Source organism: Prionailurus bengalensis, chromosome A3, assembly GCF_016509475.1.
Source record: "Prionailurus bengalensis isolate Pbe53 chromosome A3, Fcat_Pben_1.1_paternal_pri, whole genome shotgun sequence".
Taxonomy (NCBI): Eukaryota; Metazoa; Chordata; class Mammalia; order Carnivora; family Felidae; genus Prionailurus; species Prionailurus bengalensis.
In genome coordinates this window covers 91,391,193-91,412,091 of record NC_057354.1, presented here as the reverse complement: position 1 = coordinate 91,412,091, position 20,899 = coordinate 91,391,193, and the positions used below count along the sequence as shown (strand labels likewise).

General features: G+C 40.9%; 1 protein-coding gene across 1 annotated transcript in view; it reads left to right on the top strand.

Moving 5' to 3' along the window:
* TACR1 (tachykinin receptor 1) overlaps positions 1-20,899 on the top strand; it is a 143,592-nt gene that overhangs the window by 61,086 nt on the left and 61,607 nt on the right. The window contains exon 2 of the mRNA XM_043603810.1: positions 13,223-13,417. Within this exon, the coding sequence (XP_043459745.1) occupies positions 13,223-13,417 (195 nt within the window). The remainder of the gene's footprint in view (positions 1-13,222; positions 13,418-20,899) is intronic.

Here is a 20,899-nt window from a genome sequence, read left to right as displayed (position 1 = left end):
TCCCAGCTGCACTAACTCCTTCCTCCTACTTGCTAAACTAGACAAGTGACATTTTTCCAGTTTTATGTAAAGTCTTACATAAAAGCAGCTTCAAGATATCCCCCCACCTTCCTTCAACCCAGTATCTTCGCCTTAGTCCTTCCAATATAGAAATTCCAGAGCTACCACTTAGCTTTAAACTTGACCTTCGTTTTTCATGCCACCTCTCTGGGCCTTGGTGAGCTCCCGTGTCTAGTGAAGGGACTGCACTAAACAACCTCTAATCCCCCTCACTGCCCTAACAGCCCTACATAGTCACTTAGGTCCCATGTGCCATCGGCATGCAAGAAACATGGACATGTTCACCCGATCCACGGCCTGAGTTGCTTCTCATAGTGAGTTATGGTTGACCTAACAATTTCTCCTAAGGGACCATAGAAACTTGTAGTAAGGACATCCTTATCCGTTGAGGTCCTTGCCTGAGCCAGTGTGGGCACCACGGGTTCAGCCAGGCATCCCCCTCTGCTGTCATCCACCTCTACTTGTCCATGATCTATCTAAAGCTCCAAAGGTGGCATAACACACCTGATGAGTTGCCTTTTTTCCTATCTTACCGGGGCCTATTTTGGGGGCCTGTCTGGGGAGTCTGCCTAACTATGCCTCTACAATGATTACCAGGCCTTAGTTTTTTATTTTCTTATTTGATCTTCACCATGAGCACATGAGATTAAAAAAAAATTAAAGCCCCTGTTATGACTTTGATCCTTTCTGATGGGAGTGAGGGGACTCTGAGAGCTGCTGGCTGAGAGGTCCTGTGAGGTGGGACAGGGGTGAAGGGGGAAAGCCTTCAGGAGCTGGGAGCGGCAGCCCTGCTCCACCTTCTGGGCCAAGACTCAAAGCCAGACTTGTACTTGGACCTCACAGAACTCTACAGAAACTGCTCACCAATAAGGACGTCAGGACACAGAGAGGAGGTGATCTGCCAGAAACTCACACCAGTCAGTGCAGAGAAATTTACAAAACTAGAATTCAGTTCTTTCTGACTCCTAGTCCAAGGAGATTTTGTTTTTGTTACTCTGCAGCACCAGTGAGTGAAATGCTGAGTCCCCTGCTGTGGGCTGTTTGGAAAGGAATGAGGGCCAAGCCCCTTAGAGTCAGACCCACACGTCCCAAGGGAACAACCACCACTCCGAAGGCCAGAGAGGAAGGCTGGACAGAGGACTTGAAATGCTAGCTGGTGGGCTGTGCCCTGTCAGATGACGTGCCTGGCCCCCTCTCCACATGCCCCCGTCCTGCCAACTCCTGCCTTCTCCACCTGCTCCTTCTTGCTTGAGAAGATGCTGTCTCCTGTGCAGTCCCCACATTCACAGCCGGTGCTCTGTCCTCTGACAACACCCTGCTAGTTCCCTGCTATTACAGTGGCTCTCTGATGGGCCTCTAACAACCACTCTCAGAAATGACATTTGTAAAAAAAAAAAAAAAAAAAAAAAAGGCAGTGAAACAGGATGCTGCATGGAGGGGGAGGCCTGGGAGATGGGGAGAGGGTGAATCGGGCTCCTCTTCCACAGGCAAGCTGGGGCTTGGGGTCCCTTGCAGGGGAGACAGTTCATTCCAGCAAACCCTAGAGAAGGTCTGATGTGTAGTTGGCTGAAGTTTAGTGCCCCCTGTCAGTCTGTGACATCATGTTTCAGCAATTGTCATACTTAAATGTCTCAGTAGAATTTACACATGGGAACTGTGGGAAATGAATACTGCTCCCCTTTATATTTTTCCTATGAAATACTATTTAAGTTGTAAATTGAGCACTTCCATTATAGACAACAGCTATTGAGCTGACGCCACTGCCTCATCAGCCTTTTGCTGTTTGAATACTTTCTGGGCACCTGACCCTGGATCTGGGCAGTCTCGCTGATGTGCAGACGTTTATGCAGTGTGTCCATTGCACCTGGTAGCCGGATTTAAACTAGGCACTGAGCCTCTGAGAAGATACTATGTTGCCTCTGGGAATGTTCGTCAACAAAGATGTCCTTACCTCACAAGGAGAAAACTGACACTGAGAAATCACTTTGAGAGAGATTAAAGAGCTGAAAAAGAAGTAAGTAAGAGCAAGGGGGAGAGGAAAAGAAGTATGTTCTGTGCTGAGAACTCCTTGGGAAGAAGAAAGTCCTAATTCAGCCAGCAGGGTCTCCAGCATCTGGCAATGCAGACTGAGGAAGTCCAACATCACCAGCAGGACAGGCCACAGGGTGGTCTGTAAACACAGGCCTGAGGAGTGTTTGCTTTCTAGAAAGCATGTTTCTCTCTCTTGGGATCTTGCTCTGTTTGGCAGCCCTGGTCTCAGCATCCTCCATATGTTCCCTTGGATGCTAGCTTTCTCTCTGGGCACTTTTCTCAACAGAGACCACAGGACTGTGTCCTTCCTCATTCAATCCTCTATCCTTGTTTTTCCATCAACATCTGGAGGGACCAAACTTAGAGGCCAACATCTGCTTGCTTAATAGACTGGGGGGAGGGTGCGTTAAGTCAATTAATGGGTGATTACTGCGGGCCTATGTTGGGCCCAGCCAGGGATTTATAAGAATAGAAGATGTATTAACTGCTCCTTCCTGAGAAACATCTAGTAAAATGTTTAAAGTGATTATAAACAAGCCATTTCTTTTCAGGTCAGCAGACTTCTGTATATGCTGTTGCCTCCTCCTAGAAAAGTATGTTGCATACAGCTCTCTGTTGATGTACACACCAATATATCCTTCAGGGTCAAATTTAAATACCAACTCCACTGAGAAACTTCCCTGACCTCAGTGCCCAGGCCAAAATGGCAACCTATTTGCCCCATGCTTCCTACACATTGCAACTTTCCTTCAGTACACAGGCATTGTGTCTTCATTACAGTGTAACTGTATGCCTCTCCCACTAGACAGACTTTTTCAAAACAGAGACATTGAACTCTTACCTGACACATAGAAAGGAATCCATATGTTTACTGAATGGATGGAATCAATCAGGGAAAAGTATGAATATATAGGTTTATATGTGCAGAGAAAAGAAGACTTGCATCCATTATTAACAGTAGGTATGAGAGTCCTAGATAGTGCCATAATATAACAGCAAAGCAGGGGAACTTGAGTGGCTCAGTTAGTTATGCATCCAACTTTATGCTTTATGATCTCGCGGTTTGTGAGTTCAGGCCCCCTGTTGGGCTCTGTGCTGACAGCTCAGAGCCTGGAGATTGCTTCGGATTCTGTGTCTCCCTCTCTCTCTCTGCCCCTCCCTCCCTCACGCTCTCTCTCTCTCTCAAAAAAAATAAACATTAAAATTTTTTTTTAAAAATAAAATAAATAAAAGCAAAGCAAAAGGCGGGTGGGGGAGGGGGGACAAAGCAGTACAAAGGCTTTGAAGCCAGACTGGCCAAGTTCAAACCCAGCCCCACTACTTGGTGGATGAGTTACTTGACCTCTCTGAGCCAGTTTGCTCATTTGGAAAATGAGGGTCATAAAAATGGCCTACCTTGAAGAGTTGGTGAAAGATAAAATGAGTTAATACACCGAAAGCACATAGAATTGAGCCTGGCACTTCCCAAGTGCTCAGTATGTTAGCTAGGTGTTTCTCTTAGGGAACAGAAGTGGGAGAGGGGCTTTCCCTTTTTCTCCTCCTGTATTGTTTGAAATTTTACACCAAATAATTTGACAATAAAACAAAAAAATAAAATAAAAATAAGACATCATAACTTCTTCTTTCAGCCAAATTACAGACTAGATATCCTGGTTGGATGATTTTTAAATTAAAAAATTCTGGATACAATACCACATGTGCACGCATGCACGCGCACACACACACACACACACACACACACACGCAAACTTCTTCAATGCATTCATTACCTTGCAAGAAAGTCAGGAATACTGAGGTCAAAATTTAAATGAGGGCAGCAATTCTAATTATTGGACAGAGTAGTAAAGCTAGCTTTGGTCTTGAGGGTATTTGATCTTGACTTTGACTCACAAGGTAAGGTACCAGGGACAAGACTCAAAGCCTAAGACCTGCCCATTGTGGGTTGTCTAACAGGGTAAGTTCGCTTAAAGTTGAGACACAAAGGGCTACACACTCAGTGTAAAAAAGGCCTGCAAATAAATGCCTACCCTGCCAGGGACTACAAGAAAAATTACTAATTTCTAACTGTGGTGCAGAGTAAACAGAAATAAATATATATATTTTGAAAGTTTGCAGCAGAAAAGGAGTCCACACATGGTATGCAGGCCAAATTCATATCAGTTGATTGATCTAAAAAAAAAAAATCTCACACAGAAATCTAGTTCGCAGTGGTCCCAACCTGGAAGTGTTCCCAGGTTCTTTGCAGAAACTGCTGCAAATCTCTGAAGGAAACCGCCTTCAATCCAGGCATCAATGAATTCTCACAGATAAAGTTCCACGGAAAATAATGCAGTCAAAATGAGACAGATAATGAAATAAATCAATGTGAGTGAGAACCTTTAGAAGCAGATCCACAGATACTTCAGTTATTGGAGTTAACAGAGACAGAATATAAACTATGTGTATTATGTATAAAGAAATATAAAAGAACCTATAAAAAAAGCTTGAAAATATGAGGACCAAGGGAATAATATAAAGAATGACCAAGGATATTGAAATATAGGCAAGTCAAAATTATAAAAATGAAAAATAATAAGAGTTGAAATGTAAATTAACGGACAGGTCTAATAGTAGATTACATATGCTGAAGAAAGAATCAGGGAACTGGAAGATTGATCCAAAATAAGTATCCAGAATGCAGCGCAAAGACACAAAAAGATAGATTTAAGAGACAAAACTAAGTTATCTAAGTTAGTAAATAGGTTGTCTCTCTGTTTCTTTTTATTGATTTACCAAATTTAGATACTGCAAAATTATAATCCATGCCAATTTCATACCAGTCCATTCTGAGACAGAGTACAAATTATTTACTGAAAAAGTAGAGATCTGTCAAGAGAGTCTTTCCACAGGTCAAAATATTCCTAAAGGCAATTCAAGAATTCCAAAATTAAGTTGTGCACACCTTCGAGCTTCCATTGCTTACTTTACGCAGTTCCTCTCTTGCCCTTATAGGGATAAATTTCAATGTCTTTTTGTTTATCATATTTGTATTCAAAAATTACAAATTTCTAAAAGTTTCAGAAGCTCATATTTTGGGATACTCCATTTAAAATATTTGCATTATGGGTGCCTGGGTGGCATAGTCAGTTGAGCTGCCAGCTCTTGATTTCAGGTCAGGTCATGATCTCATGATGGTTCATGAGATCAAGCCCCACCTTGGACTCCATGCTAATAGTGCAGAGCCTGCTTGGGATCCTCTCTCTCTCTCTCTCTCTCTCTCTCTCTCTCTCTCTCTGCCCCTCCCCAGCTTGCGCACCTGTGCCCATGTACTTTTTCTCTCTCTCCCCCCCCAAAAAAACATTTAAAAAATATATTTGCAATTGAAGATACTCAACTAATCTTAAACAAGTGCAACCAAAACTGAGAGGACTCAGGTGCAAAAAATTTAGTACTATTACATAGGTTAATTCACAAAACAGTTTGTCAAAGGCATCAACGTGTCCAAAATCCTACTGAAGTATATTTTTATATTCATCATCAAATTTACTACCAAAATAAGAAAAATTAGTTCAGTTACCCTGCACCTGCAAGAGTTTTTGTAAATTTCAACAACGTCAGCTTTAAGTTGATAAAGTATCAGAGCTTGTTTTGCAAGTTACATGTGTCACAATTTATTGCAAGTACATTTCTGTTCCATAGGTTTCTTAATTTAGTAAGGACATTATGTTTACCACATTTATTCATATTAGTATAAAAACAAAACAATTTATCTTCCCTGTTGAAATTTGAAGTGAATTTATGATAATATTCACAATACCAGTTGTTTCTACTTCCAAAAACTTTGACTCCATGAATTAGATTACAAAAGAATTGAACCATAATTGATGTTACCTGATTTCCTATTTGAAATATCTGATGACAGTCATATAAAATTAGAATCATTTAGCTATTTGCCAAGTTCTTCTGCTAACCGAGCCAAGATCCTAATAGCTACCACTGGAACTTTTGTACATGCACAAGAAAAATTAGAACTGAAAATTGGTGGAATTAATTTAGAGCACTTATTTATTCTAAATGAAAAATCATGGGTTCACAGAGTAATGGGCAAACACACCATTTTCACTGCATATGTTAAATCAACATCTTTGGACACATTGGCTTAAAATAACTACTAAGTTTTTGGTGGAGATGATGCTGCTTCTTCAGCAGATTTATGTCCTCAGATTTTCACACGAAGGTACACGTCTACAATCCCTTTGTTCAGGTTATACATTCATCATCAATTTTAGTGAAAAGCATAAATCAAGCCTATAATTTGTCATTAAACATGCACTTTTGTTTGTTTACAAATTACTGCTGTCAGAGAATTTTTTTTAACTAAGAAAGCACTATCAGCCAATCAGTCAATAAAATAAATAGTTGATGGTTTGCATGTACAACGAAAGGCAAAATCACTACAGAAAGAGTGTCCAAATAGCTCTATACAGTAGAATTATTCAGCCTCTATTCTGCTTATGTTAGTGATAATTTTCCAGGCCTCATATCAACCCTGCCAACCATGGTCTGGTTACCTGGGCATTACAAGGCTATAGGGAGAAGACACAGCATAACTGACTGTTTATCAGGTGGTTGATGGGACTAGAAACATTGAACAATAGTCCCACCACTACCTAAGTCCAAGTATATTTCACTTCACCAGTGATTGTCCTGCCTAATGTACTTGAGTGGGAGATATCATCAGGGCCGGGATTAGGGTGAGGCAAGGGAGGCATTAACCTTGGGTGCAAAATTTAAGTTTGGCACAAATGATTCAGCAATCAAAATAAAATATTTTAATGCAATATTTTAAAATATAAAAAATTAACGCAAAAAATATATGCTGAGAAAAATATCAAAATTATCAACAAAGAGCCAACTCTGTATTTGTACAAGCCTGGCAATGAGTGCCTCACTCACATGATCCTGCCTTTATCTGGTGAAGAAAGGAGGCCTGTGGGAGAAGAGAGGGTGCTCTGGTGGAGGAGGAGATGGGAACATGCTGTTCTCTGAACCGCCCCTCCCCTCACCCAACCTTTCTGTCTCAGGTGCCCCTGCTTTAAGTTTTCATGTAAATCTGGCCCACCTCTACAGGTAGAAGCCTTCAGGATATTGTACTTGGTTTGGATCTTTACTGGTTTTTCCCCCACAGTTCATTTCAGGCCTAAGTCATGCATAGTTTTATGGTAGCCCTGACTGAAGACTTTATATCTGCATCACTTTGGACCACATAGATCCTTTGACCACACATAGGGCAGGACAGCTCAGCCATCAGTTAGCTAAATTCCCCCCGCTCAATTAACTCTAAATTGTTCCAGGCTCTCAGTTCCACTTGTCTTTGCATCTGTTTATTATGGTTTTATTGACTGTGCCATTGCTGTCAGCTAACCCTTTTTGAAATGAGCCCACCAACAGTGATGTGAATCTATGTTGGGTTTGGAGGTCAAAAAGTCATGCTGCTTAGAATCGTGCATAACATAGCAGTGAGGACTCAAGGGGCTTTGCCATGAACAAAAATGCTTTGGTAGTATGTGAACTTCAGGCCACCTCTGTTGGCTGCTCAAAGGCCTCTTTGATATAGTTGCGTGACGCTTAAGCTTAGTTGAATGGACAAAGTTAGCTGGTCAAGTGATCTGGCTAAATGAGGATTTTGATGATTAAAGAAATGTCCTAGAAGAGAACCCCAACTGATGCCCCAACAGGTTCTGCCTGGGATGGAAAGGGGTGAGTAGTAGGAGGGGAAAGCATGGGGCAACCTCTCGTTCAGAGGAAGAGTTGGACGGTGATGCCATGTAGAAAGACTGAATTTTCTACATAGTGGTCAATGTGGAAGTTAGTCAGCAAATACTTATTGAGAATTTACCTAAGGGTTTAATGTCAAGAGATAGGAACTTCTGAAGACCTAGGTCCAGTGAGCCCTTCCTGCAAGATTATCCTGGATGTCTGTATGACAGAAAATACTAAGGAATAATTATTCCCACATAATAGTCTCACGTATGTTCAGACTGGGACGAATGAAGGTATAGTAAGAATGTAGTTCTCCTATTGCATTTATTTTTATTCAACAGCCATTTATGGAGCCCCTGCTATGTACCAAGAAATGTGTATATTCAATTATTCAATTAAGCTTTCACTGAGTATTTACTATGTCCTGGGCACTGAGGGAAGCCAAGGAAACCAGCTTGAATAAGTCACAGCAGCTGCCATCTCCAAAGAATCTGTCAAGGATGAATCGAGACAAGGTAGATAGGCAAATAAACTGAAATGTGGTCCATACAAGGTTAGAGATCTTCACAGCAGGAAAGGCAGGGCACCTAAACCCAGTCATGGGACATGATAAATGGGCCAACTCATGAAAATAAGTAGGAGCCATCCAGGAGGAGTAAAACCATCATGGGTTAGTGACTACTGTACTCAGACAAGGGGCTGGATTATGGGTCATGAATGGTAGCTGACCACTTTACTAACTCCTTGTGGGCATTAAGATCTATCCACCCAGTGAGTTTAAGTCTTAGAGTCCTCAGTCTGCCAAAGTTAAAGAGTGTTTCTGAAGAGTACACCATGTTCTCCTATGGTTCTAATTCCTCCTGCTCTTCACTTCCCATAAACCAGACCAAGGGTCAGCAAACTATGGCCCACAGTCAAGCCCAGCCACCACCAGTTTTGTAAATTATGTCTTACTGACACACAGTCATGAATAGTTGCCTTGTCTGCTTTCACACTACAAAGGCAGAGTTGAGTAGTTATGAAAGAAACTTTATGGGCCACAAAGCTTAGAATATTTACTATCTGGCCCTTTACAGAAAAAGATTGCCAACTTTTGAACCAGACCATAGCAGCCATGCTCTCAGCTGCCACTATTCCTCATCATTTGAACCCAGGAAGATGTAGTCCCCTGACAAAAACTCTACCATCCCAGGAGGGAGGGAGTGGGGGTAAGGGAGGGCAGGGACTAGACCTGGAGGAAGAGCCTGGGAGGTCCGGTCTCTTGGCAGAGGAAAGACATCCTCTCTGCCAGGTGATTTAGGGCTGGTACAAGAGGACGTTATGAGGATACTGGGCATTGTCAGAAGATTGGAATTCCTTTTCACAGTAAGATTATTTCACTCTGCCTTTACAAAAATGTGCAGCCTTATATTTTTCCAGATTTCAAGGACTCTATGGAGAGTTCTTTTTATAAAGCATGATCACGCAAGAGGAAGATAGCACCTCAGGTGCTATGTTTCAGCTCAGAGGCCACATGCAATTCAAATCAGAGCCACTGGCCCTCCGTGGGACTGGAGCAACCTGACGTGGAAAACATAATCCACACCCCACACAGCCTCCGGACACCTGTCTCTGGCAGCCTGATGATTAATGTGTAAACCAGGAAGACATTTCATTGACTGCCTTCTGGTCTCTTGAGCACAGTGCAGTCAATAAATATTTATTGAATGCATTTTCCTAAGGCTTAGAGCACTTGCTCAATGATAACTCATAACTGAATAAGCAAGAATTGTTCAGGGGGGTTACAAATAATTATATAAGTGTATATTAGTGGAATCCAAGCTCAGAATGGTCATCAGGAAAGAAAACACACATTCATCAGTGGATAAGTTACCTGAGTGGTACTAGGTTTGGTGTAAATAAGAGAGAAGCGTGTCTCTTAAGCCCCAGAAGTGAGGATTGCCAAAGAAAGAAAGAAGGAAGAGGAGAAAAAAATGAAAGGAAAGAGAGATTTATAAATGGCTCTATTCTGAACAAATGAAAATACATACATTTTTTAAGGTCAATCTTCTGTATTCTCTCTGGCTTTATGTGCGTAATGCTTTCATCTGTCACTGAAATGGCTCCTACACTCAAGAAACGGCAGAGTTAACTGAAATGGGCTCCCAAGTTGTAATTTTTGCAATAAAGATAAAATATGACTTTCTGCAACCCATTTGGAGCTATAGCACCAATATGCTGATGCAGTTCCCCTTAAGCCCTAGTCACATTAGATTCTGAACACTGTATCACCAATGAGGGGTTGGGGATGGGTTGTAAGGTATGTTTATTTAAGATTGAATGTTTATGCTGAGTGAAATGAAAATTAAAATCTTGCGTTTGAGATAATATTAAAAGGGGGCAATATAATTAGCACGTTGTCCTCTGTGGGGTCTCAAGCTCCTGTGAGGCCTGAGAATGGCACAGCTACAGTGAGAGCAGAAGCCTGGATGGTGCTAGAAAGGAAAGACATCTTTATGGCTATGTGTCCAGCTTTGTAGGGGAAAGATCTTGCCTCTGGGAAATGATCCAGTAAGAAATCCTAAATTAATGCAAACACTCAAAGAGATTCTGGCCTTGACTATCCAGGTCCAGCTCTTCACCAAATCGGAAAGGACAATAGTGGTTTCACAGTTCACCTCTGCCGTCTCTGTTTGTGGGTTCCCTATCCACTGCCACCCCATGACTGAAGAGAAAACCAGTGCTTCATTGCCTTCAGGCAGCAAGAAATTCCTTTAGGAGGGAAACAAGGACTTGTCAGGGTTTTTTTTCAGGAGAACACCCCAAGGATGGAAGGTCATCAGGTCTATTATGTAGTGGACCTCACTAGGAAACAGCTATGGCCTCTTGAAGTCACCTAAAGAAGACAGACAATGCTTGATTCACAGTACCTTGAGAGTCGTCTTTGCCCTTTTGGTGCTCTAGAGAACAGCTGAATGATTACCTTTATAGCCACCAACTCAACTGAGGAGATTTGCCCAAAGATTTATAGATTACTGCTTGCCCCCACCAAAATATCTGTTCCAAATCTATTCCTAATTCTACTCTCTCCTGACTTCCAGACTGCCTGCTCACTTTCCAAAAGAGGCAGAAGGTAAATATTCTGGGGAGTTCCTTCCTGAAGGTTATCACTTCTGATCATATATGTAAAGGCTGACCTGAGGTACCCTAATATCCAGCCTCCACACACTGAACACCTTCAGGAGCATAACTATAAAAGACCAAAGAAGAAAGCCTAGGTCCCTAGCAAGAAAATGTAGAGAAAGGTATTTTATATATTTTTTTAATTTTTAAAAATATTTATTTATTTATTTTTGAGAGAGAGAGAGAGAGAGAGAGAGAGAGAGAGAGAGAGAGAGAATTTGAAACAGGCTCCAGGCCCTGAGCTGTCAACACAGAGCTCGACATGGGGCTTGAGTTCACGAACTGTGAGATTATGACCTGAACTGAAGTCAGATGCTTAACCAACTGAGCCACCTAGGCGCCCCAGAAAAGTATTTTAAAGTTTAGGATTATGGGGCACCTGGGTGGCTCAGTCGGTTAAGTGTCTAACTCTTGGTTTCAGCTCAGGTCATGATCTCCTGGTTTTGTGGGTTTGAGCCCAGCATCGGGCTCAGTGCTGGCAGTGTGGAGCCTGCTTGGGATGCTCTCTCTCTCTCTCTCTCTCTCTCTCTCTTTCTGCCCCTCCCCAACTCACGCATTCTCTGTCTCTCTCAAAATAAATAAATAAACTTTAAAAAATTGAGAATTATGACAGGACACTCAAACGAACCTTCGCAAAAACTGAGCCATCAAGCTCCCCAGACAGGGAGTCAGATCTAATCATAACAGAGAAGAGAGGAAGGCTCTGAATGTTTCGGGCCCTTCAAGCTGGACGCTCAGCAGACTTGTCCCAAATCCAGCAATCACACCTCTTTAAGCCCCTCCAGCAGTCCCCCTGCCATACCAACTTGATTACCTCCTCACCCTCAGTAAGGCTCTAAGGTATTTATCAGATTACCACTTGAGGTCACATATCCCACTGTCATGTTTTGTGGCTGCTTATTTATGCGCCTACTCTCCCTGAAGAAATTAGAAGCATGGAGCCAAGAAGGAAAAGCTGTGTTCCACATGCAGCAGGTGCCCAGTGCGAACGTGTAGAGCACATACTGAATGAAATTGCTTTACTTGTAACCATGGCACCAGTTCTGGCCTACAGATCTTAGGAGTCCAAAGAGTGTAGAAAAAGAATTATGTGGAATTATGTGCAGACAGCTGACAGCTGGGATGCTATTTGTCTGCTCATTTCTGAAGTCTCCATTGACCATTCTGTCCCACAGGAGCCAGAAATACCTGCGTGTCAGAAAATCACATACGAGGCTTTGTCAGATAATATTTAAGTCCCAAAGGCAGGGTGAGATATAATTTCTACTCTGACAAAAAAAATGCATATTTTAAGGGATGGATCCATAAATTTTGCAAGAAAAACATGCAGGGCAGGATGCCTTTCAAAAGGGAAGATGCAGAATTGATGGGATTATAATTGGTATGAAATGCTGATTGGAATATTTATTATTCCTAAGATCTCTGCTGCATTTCAGAGGTGGACACACTTGTTCAACTGGCACCATTCAGTGCTCCATCCCAGGTGAGAGGAGATGGAGGAGGGAGCAATTCCAAGTCCTGGGTCATCATTCACTTTGTTTCCCTTCAGGGTAGACGTTCCATCTACCCTGGACTATAATAAACTTAAGTGTGTCTGTTTCAGCAAATGGAGACTTTCCCCCGTGAAGCATGTGTCGTGAGCCACACACTGACTTGTAGATGTTCAAAGAACTTCAACTTGAAGATTTATCCAGGGGCTGATGTTTTACTGTTAGGCTACTACTTTCTCACCATACACATTCATTTTCCTTCAAATTGTAGACACCAACATAAGGTTGCTAGCCTTTTAAATTGCCACATAAAGACTTTAAAAACCACTATTTCTATCAGCATTATTCTTTAATCCAAAAAGGATAAAGGTAGTGTTTATATTGAATAAATTTAAAACATTGTTCTTATTCTTCTAATTCTACTGTAGGCCACTGATATAAACTTGGGTATAGACCATGAGTGTTCTAGTGATGAAAACTTCTCTCCTAGAATGTTGCTAGATGGGCTCTAAAATACTTAAGAACCTGGATGACTTTTCTCATGGATTTTAGGGGTTTATGTCCTAAGAGTCATAAAACTTAAAGATAGAATATGCAAAAAGGGATCAGAAAATAGTTGTAAAAATCATCAGAAGTCAAAGGTTTCCCTGGAATTTTTCATTGATAGGAACAATGCTAATCACTAATGCAAATTTTGGTGACCAAATCAAAAATTTGTCCTTTCTTCTCTGTTCCAGGTACATGGCCATCATCCATCCCCTCCAGCCCCGGTTGTCAGCCACGGCCACCAAGGTAGTCATCTGTGTCATCTGGGTCCTGGCTCTCCTGCTGGCCTTCCCTCAGGGCTACTATTCGACCACGGAGACCATGCCCAACAGAGTGGTGTGCATGATTGAATGGCCAGAGCATCCCAACAAGATTTATGAGAAAGTGTGAGTAGGGGTGACTCCCCGGTACCTCTTTTGCCTTTTCTTATTTCTTCTTTCTTTGCATGTTATTTTGTTGGTTAGGATTTAGTGTCCATCTATAAGCATTTCTCATAGCCACTCTTGATGTCAAGTTGATATGTCCATAATTATCAAGGGATTATTATATCCCAAATACTACTGTGGACTTTGAATGAAAATTAGAAAAAATGTCAGACTTGCATCCTGTTATAGCCTACCTTCCAAGTGTTCTTCCATATCCTCCCGCCATTTACCAACAACTCTGCCCTGCCAGTGTCTGCATTGCTTTGCCTGGGAGCCTTTTCCTCACCTATAGAACACTACTCTACGCTCTTGCTCAGCATGCCAGAAGGTGGGGGAATTATCCCCTGCACGCAGCAGCTCTCAACAACTGATAGGAGTTGGTGTATGAATACCCCAGCTCCCTCACCTCAAGTGGGATGTCTCTGAAGTGTGGGTTTTACACTATATCCAAGGTTTTGTCTTGGGATTAAGCTCCAGTCACCCCAGTGGCAGCTGGCTCAATGACACACCTTTCCTTATACCACCGGCCCACTCCCTACTAGTATTTCTTTCTCCCCCTAACCAAGTCACTTGCACTTGAATCTTTATCTCAGGATGTGCCTCTGGGGAAAACCAAGCCAAACCACCTATTCTCTAGGGCTTTCCAGGTGGGGAAAATGCATTCCAGGTGCATTCAAAATGCACGGGAAGGCAAGGCCAGGGCACTGAGACCTTATGAGTTACAAGTTTCCTATAAGGCAGTCCTGCTTATCTTCCAGGGCCTGACTGATCACATTTAAGGTTTTCCAAAGAAATCCTGGCAATTTTCTCCAAGCCTACTTCTCCTACAGGTGACACTGAAATGGCTTATTCTTTGTTTCATTCTGCCCAGGTGAGCGGCAATGTGACATTTATATTACCATCAGTTTTCTGGACTCAGAGCACATGGATAATGTGGGTCCTTTTGAAAGTTCTCTACAATCCTCCAATCTTGGGTTTATTATGTGAATCATAAAAGTACACTGGTGTTAATAATCAGATGATCTATGTTTTAATAACAAGATTGCCATTACCAGCTATGTGACTCTGGGCAAGGATAACAATCTCCCCTCATTGTTAAAATGCAAGATGATAAAACACCGCTTCCCATAAACAACTATTGTGAAGAGCAAACAAGATAATGTATCCTCACCTTGTAAGCAACTAAATGCCATACAAAAGGCAAGATATTATTATCGAGCCAAATTCATCAGGTAGCAGTATAGTCATTAATAGGCCTTTAATCTGATTAGATGGTTACATGAGACATTACCTGTTGGCCCCCAAGATTTGAGGGTACAAAAGCCTGTTGCATAGAGTTATACTGCTGCATCTGTACGGGGAGCATGGAAATGGGGCTTGCCAGAAAGCAATACATAAAGTTCAGACTTTGCCTTCCAGACACAGGCAGTGGGATTTAATCGATCAAGCAGTGGGGGGATTAATGCTCAGCCTAGAAGGAGACATTGGAAATTATTCTTTCAAATGACACTACAAGACTGAGCGGGGTCTCAGCGGGAGAAAGAACATAGCTTTGCAAACCATACAGGGCCTGTGAATGTGTTCAAACCAGAAGGTTCCCTGAAAAGGGAAAAATAAAAACCCTCTGAATTAAATCCCATTATAAACTGCTTAGAAACTGCCCTCAACTGTGTGGACTATAGCACGGCTCTTGATTATCAAAATCTTTTCCAAGTCTGGTCACCTTTCTAAAGTTTTGCTTCAAAATATAGTTCATTTATCTTCCAACAAATTCTAAGTTTAATGTGGGAATAAAGGTTTATTTTTCCACAGATCTTTGGAGCTTTGTCCAAGAAACAGTAGTATTTAAAGTTTTACTTTTGAACATTCTGCTGTTTTATGCTTATTAATGACTAGAAAGCCCTTTGAGACTCAACAAAGTGTGCCAGATTGTCTTATTTCCTTGCTTTGAGAATTTAGGGTGGCTGTACTGGATGCATGATTAGATTTGCCATCATTGTTTACTACATGATTTTTTAACTTCTTTTCTATTTGTTTTTATTAAGTTTTAAATTTTAATTCCAGTATAGTTAACATACAGTGTTATGTTTGTTTCAGGGATACACAGCATAACAGTGATTCAACAATTCTATATATTACTTAGTGCTCATCATAAGTGCTCACCTATTTCACCCATCCTCACAGCCACCTCCCCTCTGGTAACCCTCAGTTTGTTCACTCTAATTTCTTGGTTTGTCCCTCTCTCTCTTTTTTTCCCCTTTGCTCATTTGTTTTGTTTTTTAAATTCCATATATGAGTGAGGGTGAATGGATAAAAATGTGAGGTACACACACACACACACACACACACACACACACACACAGGAATATTATTTGGCCATAAAAAATAATGGTATCTTGCCATTTGCAACAACACAGATGGAGCTAAAGAGTATAATGGTAAGTGAAAAAAGTCAGAGAAAGACAATACCATATGTTTATTTCATGATTTTAACCTCAAAAAATGAGTCTGGAGAAGAGCATCTGATTTTATCTATTCAAGATGTGTCAGTTGTTTATGGATGCAGTAGTAAGTTAAAGGAATTCGTATTTGCCATCCACGTACAGACTGTGAAGTGAAGTGAACATATCTCAAGTGCATAGTAAGCTTTATGTAAGCCAATTTTTTTGTCAATATCCTTCATAATGCATTATGATATATTTGGGGGGAATTTTTTTACTAGCTCTAAACTAAGTACTCCCTTATATTCTCTTCTACTAAAACTGATTGCCATTTCCAAAGCACACAATAATCCCAAATTTGAAACCAGAAAGAAACTTCATTTAAGACAGTATAATGAGTAGGATAAGAACACGGGCTCTGGAGTTAAATGAAGGATCAACTCCCAGCCATATCACACTCTAGTTGAGTCATCACAGTCAAGTTATTTAAGCCTCTAAGCCTAATGGAACATTCCACAAAGAGGTATTGAGAGAAGTAAATAAGGCACATGCTTAGCCCAGTGCCAGGCACAGGAGAAGAGACTGGTGACTGTTAACTACAGCCATCAGCATCATTCATTGATCTGGATGCACAGACAGATGACTGGCAGCAGACAGTGTGGTGGGCAGGTGCTTAAGCCCAATTTGCCTGATGAAAAATCTGTGTCAGCTAATCATATAAAAGGGTTTTGTGAAAAATCTTAGATTGCTGCATTTGCCTTCTGGCTGCATGGTGAAACCCCAGTCCTGATCATTCATCATTCAGATTCTTTATTAATACATGGATTAAATTAAGCACTATTAAAGAAAAGCAATCCAATAAAAGGAAAACTTTGAACATGCACTTCACAAAAAGAAATGTCCAAATGACCAATAATACATGAGGAGGCACACAACTTCATTCATCACCAGTCAAATATAAATTAAAACCATAGTGACATCTTACTGCACACCCACTAGACTAGCAAATGTTAAGAAGTCAGACTCAACTAAGAATTTAGAACTTTCGGTGTAATTACGAAACAATGAGAACCTTTGTAGACTGCTAGAAGTATACATTGATAAAACCATATTGGAAAACGTTTTGTAGTATCTAGAAAAGCAGAAACTATCCATACACCATAACCCCACAGTTTCACTGAGGGGTAATTGCCCTGGAGAAATTCACGCATGTATGCACCCAGAAACATCTAGCATATAAAGCATATCAGTGTTTTTTTTAATGCCTGGAATTGGAGATACTCCAAACATCCATCATCAGTACGATGGGTAAAAATTGTGGTACAAGCATGTAACAGAATACTATGTAATTAATACAATGAACAAAACGTATTTCCATGCAACATGGATGGCCCTTACAAACAAAAATTTTAAAACAAAATGAAAGTACATCTTCAAGGGCACATCAGTAGGTGGCAAAACTATAAATGCAAACAAAGAAGTAGGGACCATGAAAGCAACGGCATGTTTATCTCTCATGGGAGGAAAGGGGTGTGATCAAGAAGATGCACTTAGAGGTGCTTCTGAGGGGCGGGCACTATTATATTTCTTGAGCTAGATAGTAGTAGCATGAGTGTTTGCTTAAAAATTACTCCTAACACCAGGTAATTGTTTTCATCCACTTTTTCTGGAATGTATGTTTCATATTTTTTAACTTAAAATTAAATCTTATTCAAAGGGTTTTGGTTTTACAAGCTCCCAAGAAACTTCTCTCATTGGGACAATCCTAAGAGTTCCTTCAGAAGAAACTACCTTTTGAGGTGTGGGGCTTTGCCTGGAATGATATTATTCATAAGTATTTACCTTTGAATAAGCCAACTTCATTCTCATGTTTACTTGACCTCATGCATTTTGCCTTGCTGACTTTTATGCTTAAGCCCACCTGGAATTTTCCCAATTTGTTCAAGAGAATATAGGACAGATGTTGTCCCTGATGGGAGAGACAAATGTTCACCAGAAAATAAGACCCAGACAGTCTCCACAGCCCTGATCCCTTGCTGCTATATTCATAAGCATGTACCTCTGGGCTACAAAATGCTACAGATAGACTTGGTCAATTTCCTGGAGAGTCATTTTTTTTTCAATATATGAAATTTATTGTCAAATTGGTTTCCATAAAATACCCAGTGCTCATCCCAAAAGGTGCCCACCTCAATACCCATCACCCGCCCTCCCCTCCCTGCCACCCCCCATCAACCCTAAGTTTGTTCTCAGTTTTTAAGAGTCTCTTATGCTTTGGCTCTCTCCCACTCTAACCTCTTTTTTTTTCCTTCCCCTCCCCCATGGGTTTCTGTTAAGTTTCTCAGGATCCACATAAGAGTGAAAACATATGGTATCTGTCTTTCTCTGTATGGCTTATTTCACTTAGCATCACACTCTCCAGTTCCATCCACGTTGCTACACAGGGCCATATTTCGTTCTTTCTCATTGCCATGTAGTACTCCATTGTGTATATAAACCACAATTTCTTTGTCCATATCAGTTGATGGACATTTAGGCTCTTTCCATAATTTGGCTATTGTTGAGAGTGCTGGTATAAACATTGGGGTACAAGTGCCCCTATGCATCAGGACTCCTGTATCCCTTGGGTAAATTCCTAGCAGTGCTATTGCTAGGTCATAGGGTAGGTCTATTTTTAATTTTCTGAGGAACCTCCACACTGCTTTCCAGAGTGGTTGCACCAATTTGCATTCCCACCAACAGTGCAAGAGGGTTCCCGTTTCTCCACATCCTCTCCAGCATCTGTAGTCTCCTGATTTGTTCATTTTGGCCACTCTGACTGGCGTGAGGTGATATCTGAGTGTGGTCTTGATTTGTATTTCCCTGATGAGGAGCGACGTTGAGCATCTTTTCATGTGCCTCTTGGCCATCCGGATGTCTTCTTTAGAGAAGTGTCTATTCATGTTTTCTGCCCATTTCTTCACTGGATTATTTGTTTTTCGGGTGTGGAGTTTGGTGAACTCTTTATAGATTTTGGATACTAGCCCTTTGTCCGATAGGTCATGTGCAAATATCTTTTCCCATTCCGTTGGTTGCCTTTTAGTTTTGTTGGTTGTTTCCTTTGCTGTGCAGAAGCTTTGTATCTTCATAAGGTCCCAGTAGTTCATTTTTGCTTTTAATTTCCTTGCCTTTGGGGATGTGTCGAGTAAGAGATTGCTATGGCTGAGGTCAGAGAGGTCTTTTCCTGCTTTCTCCTCTAGGGTTTTGATGGTTTCCTGTCTCACATTCAGGTCCTTTATCCATTTTGAGTTTATTTTTGTGAATGGTGTGAGAAAGTGGTCTAGTTTCAACCTTCTGCATGTTGCTGTCCAGTTCTCCCAGCACCATTTGTTAAAGAGGCTGTCTTTTTTCCATTGGATGTTCTTTCCTGCTTTGTCAAAGATGAGTTGGCCATACGTTTGTGGGTCTAGTTCTGGGGTTTCTATTCTATTCCATTGGCCTATGTGTCTGTTTTTGTGCCATGGAAAATCATTTAAAACTGTATTTTGCATTTTAAAATACAAATAAGTCATGGAGTATACTGAAAAGTCCTATAATTTCTTTAATCACCCACATGCCCATCATTTATCAAAGGTTCTAACATTTTGATGAATATTCTTCCAGTCTTTTATTCCATCTCTAGGGAACTACTGTTCTTAGTTTCTTTTGAAGTGTTTTACATACATACAAGTCAGCACAAATATAGATGGTCTCCCTCTCTGTAACACAAAATGTAGCTTATTATGCACATTGTTCTGTACCCTATTTTTTTAATTTAATATATCTCAGAGATATTTCCATGTCAGTTCATGAAGAGCTTCTATATTCTTTTTCTCAGCTACATAGTACTCCATGCTACAAATGTACAGTGTTATTTAAGCCATCACTTTTGGTGGACTTTGGATTGTCTCCAGCCTTTTGTTATTACAGAGTGCTGCCATGGATAACCTTTACATGTATCACGTCAGGCTATCCATAGCCAAAAAATTCCAAAAATGGAATTCTGAGTCAAAGATATATAACATTTTAATTTTGACATTTGTCCTTCACATGGGATTGTACTAATTTACATTCTCACAAATAGTGTATGAGAGTCCCTGTTTCTCTGTAGCCCTACCAACAGAGTACTGTATTGTCAAACTTTAGGTTTTTGCCCATTATAGTTAAAAATTTGCATTTTTCTTATTACGAGTAGGGTTGAATATCTTTTCATAAAATGGATAATTTGTATATACATCTTATTATCTGCTTATTTCATTTACCATATCATATATGATTACCTGTGTCATTAAACATGTTTCTACAACCTGATATGAAAACATATACCCATATGTTTAAATGTGTGCATAAATAATAATTTTGTTAACTAATCTGCTCTTGAAAATTAATTACTCCGGTGGGTTCTTTTAGCTGACTTAAGATAAAACACTAAGCTTTTTTAAGTTTATTTATTTACTTTGAGAGAGAGAGCACAAGTAGGAGAGGGGCAGAGAGAGAGAGAGGGAGAGAGAGAGAATGCTAAGTAGGCTCTACACTGCCAGCACAAAGCCCGATGCAGGGCTGGAACTCACAAACCATGAAATCATGACCTGAGCTGAAGTCAGATACTTAACGAACTGAGCCACCCAGGCGCCTCCAAAACACTAAGCTTTAAAACAAGCTGCTTCTAGCTATATTCCTAGATCCTTGTGGGGACTACTTCAGGGTCCTCTGCCATTCTGTTTATTTTTACAATGCATGGTTATAGAAAATATCCTAATGTTGTAACATTGATGAAAGTGAAGATGTGGGCTCATTATTAATGCAATACTATCATCATCTGTAATGGAATCCTGCCGTAATTTGCAAGCTGCCGGCTTTGCTGCGGCTGCTCTGGTGAACTGTGACATTGCCCAGGAAGTCCTATGAAGGGGGAATGGATTGACTGGCTTCCTGGGTGACCCAAAGTGACTCCTCCTGGTCTAGAAAAATGCACATGAAAGGA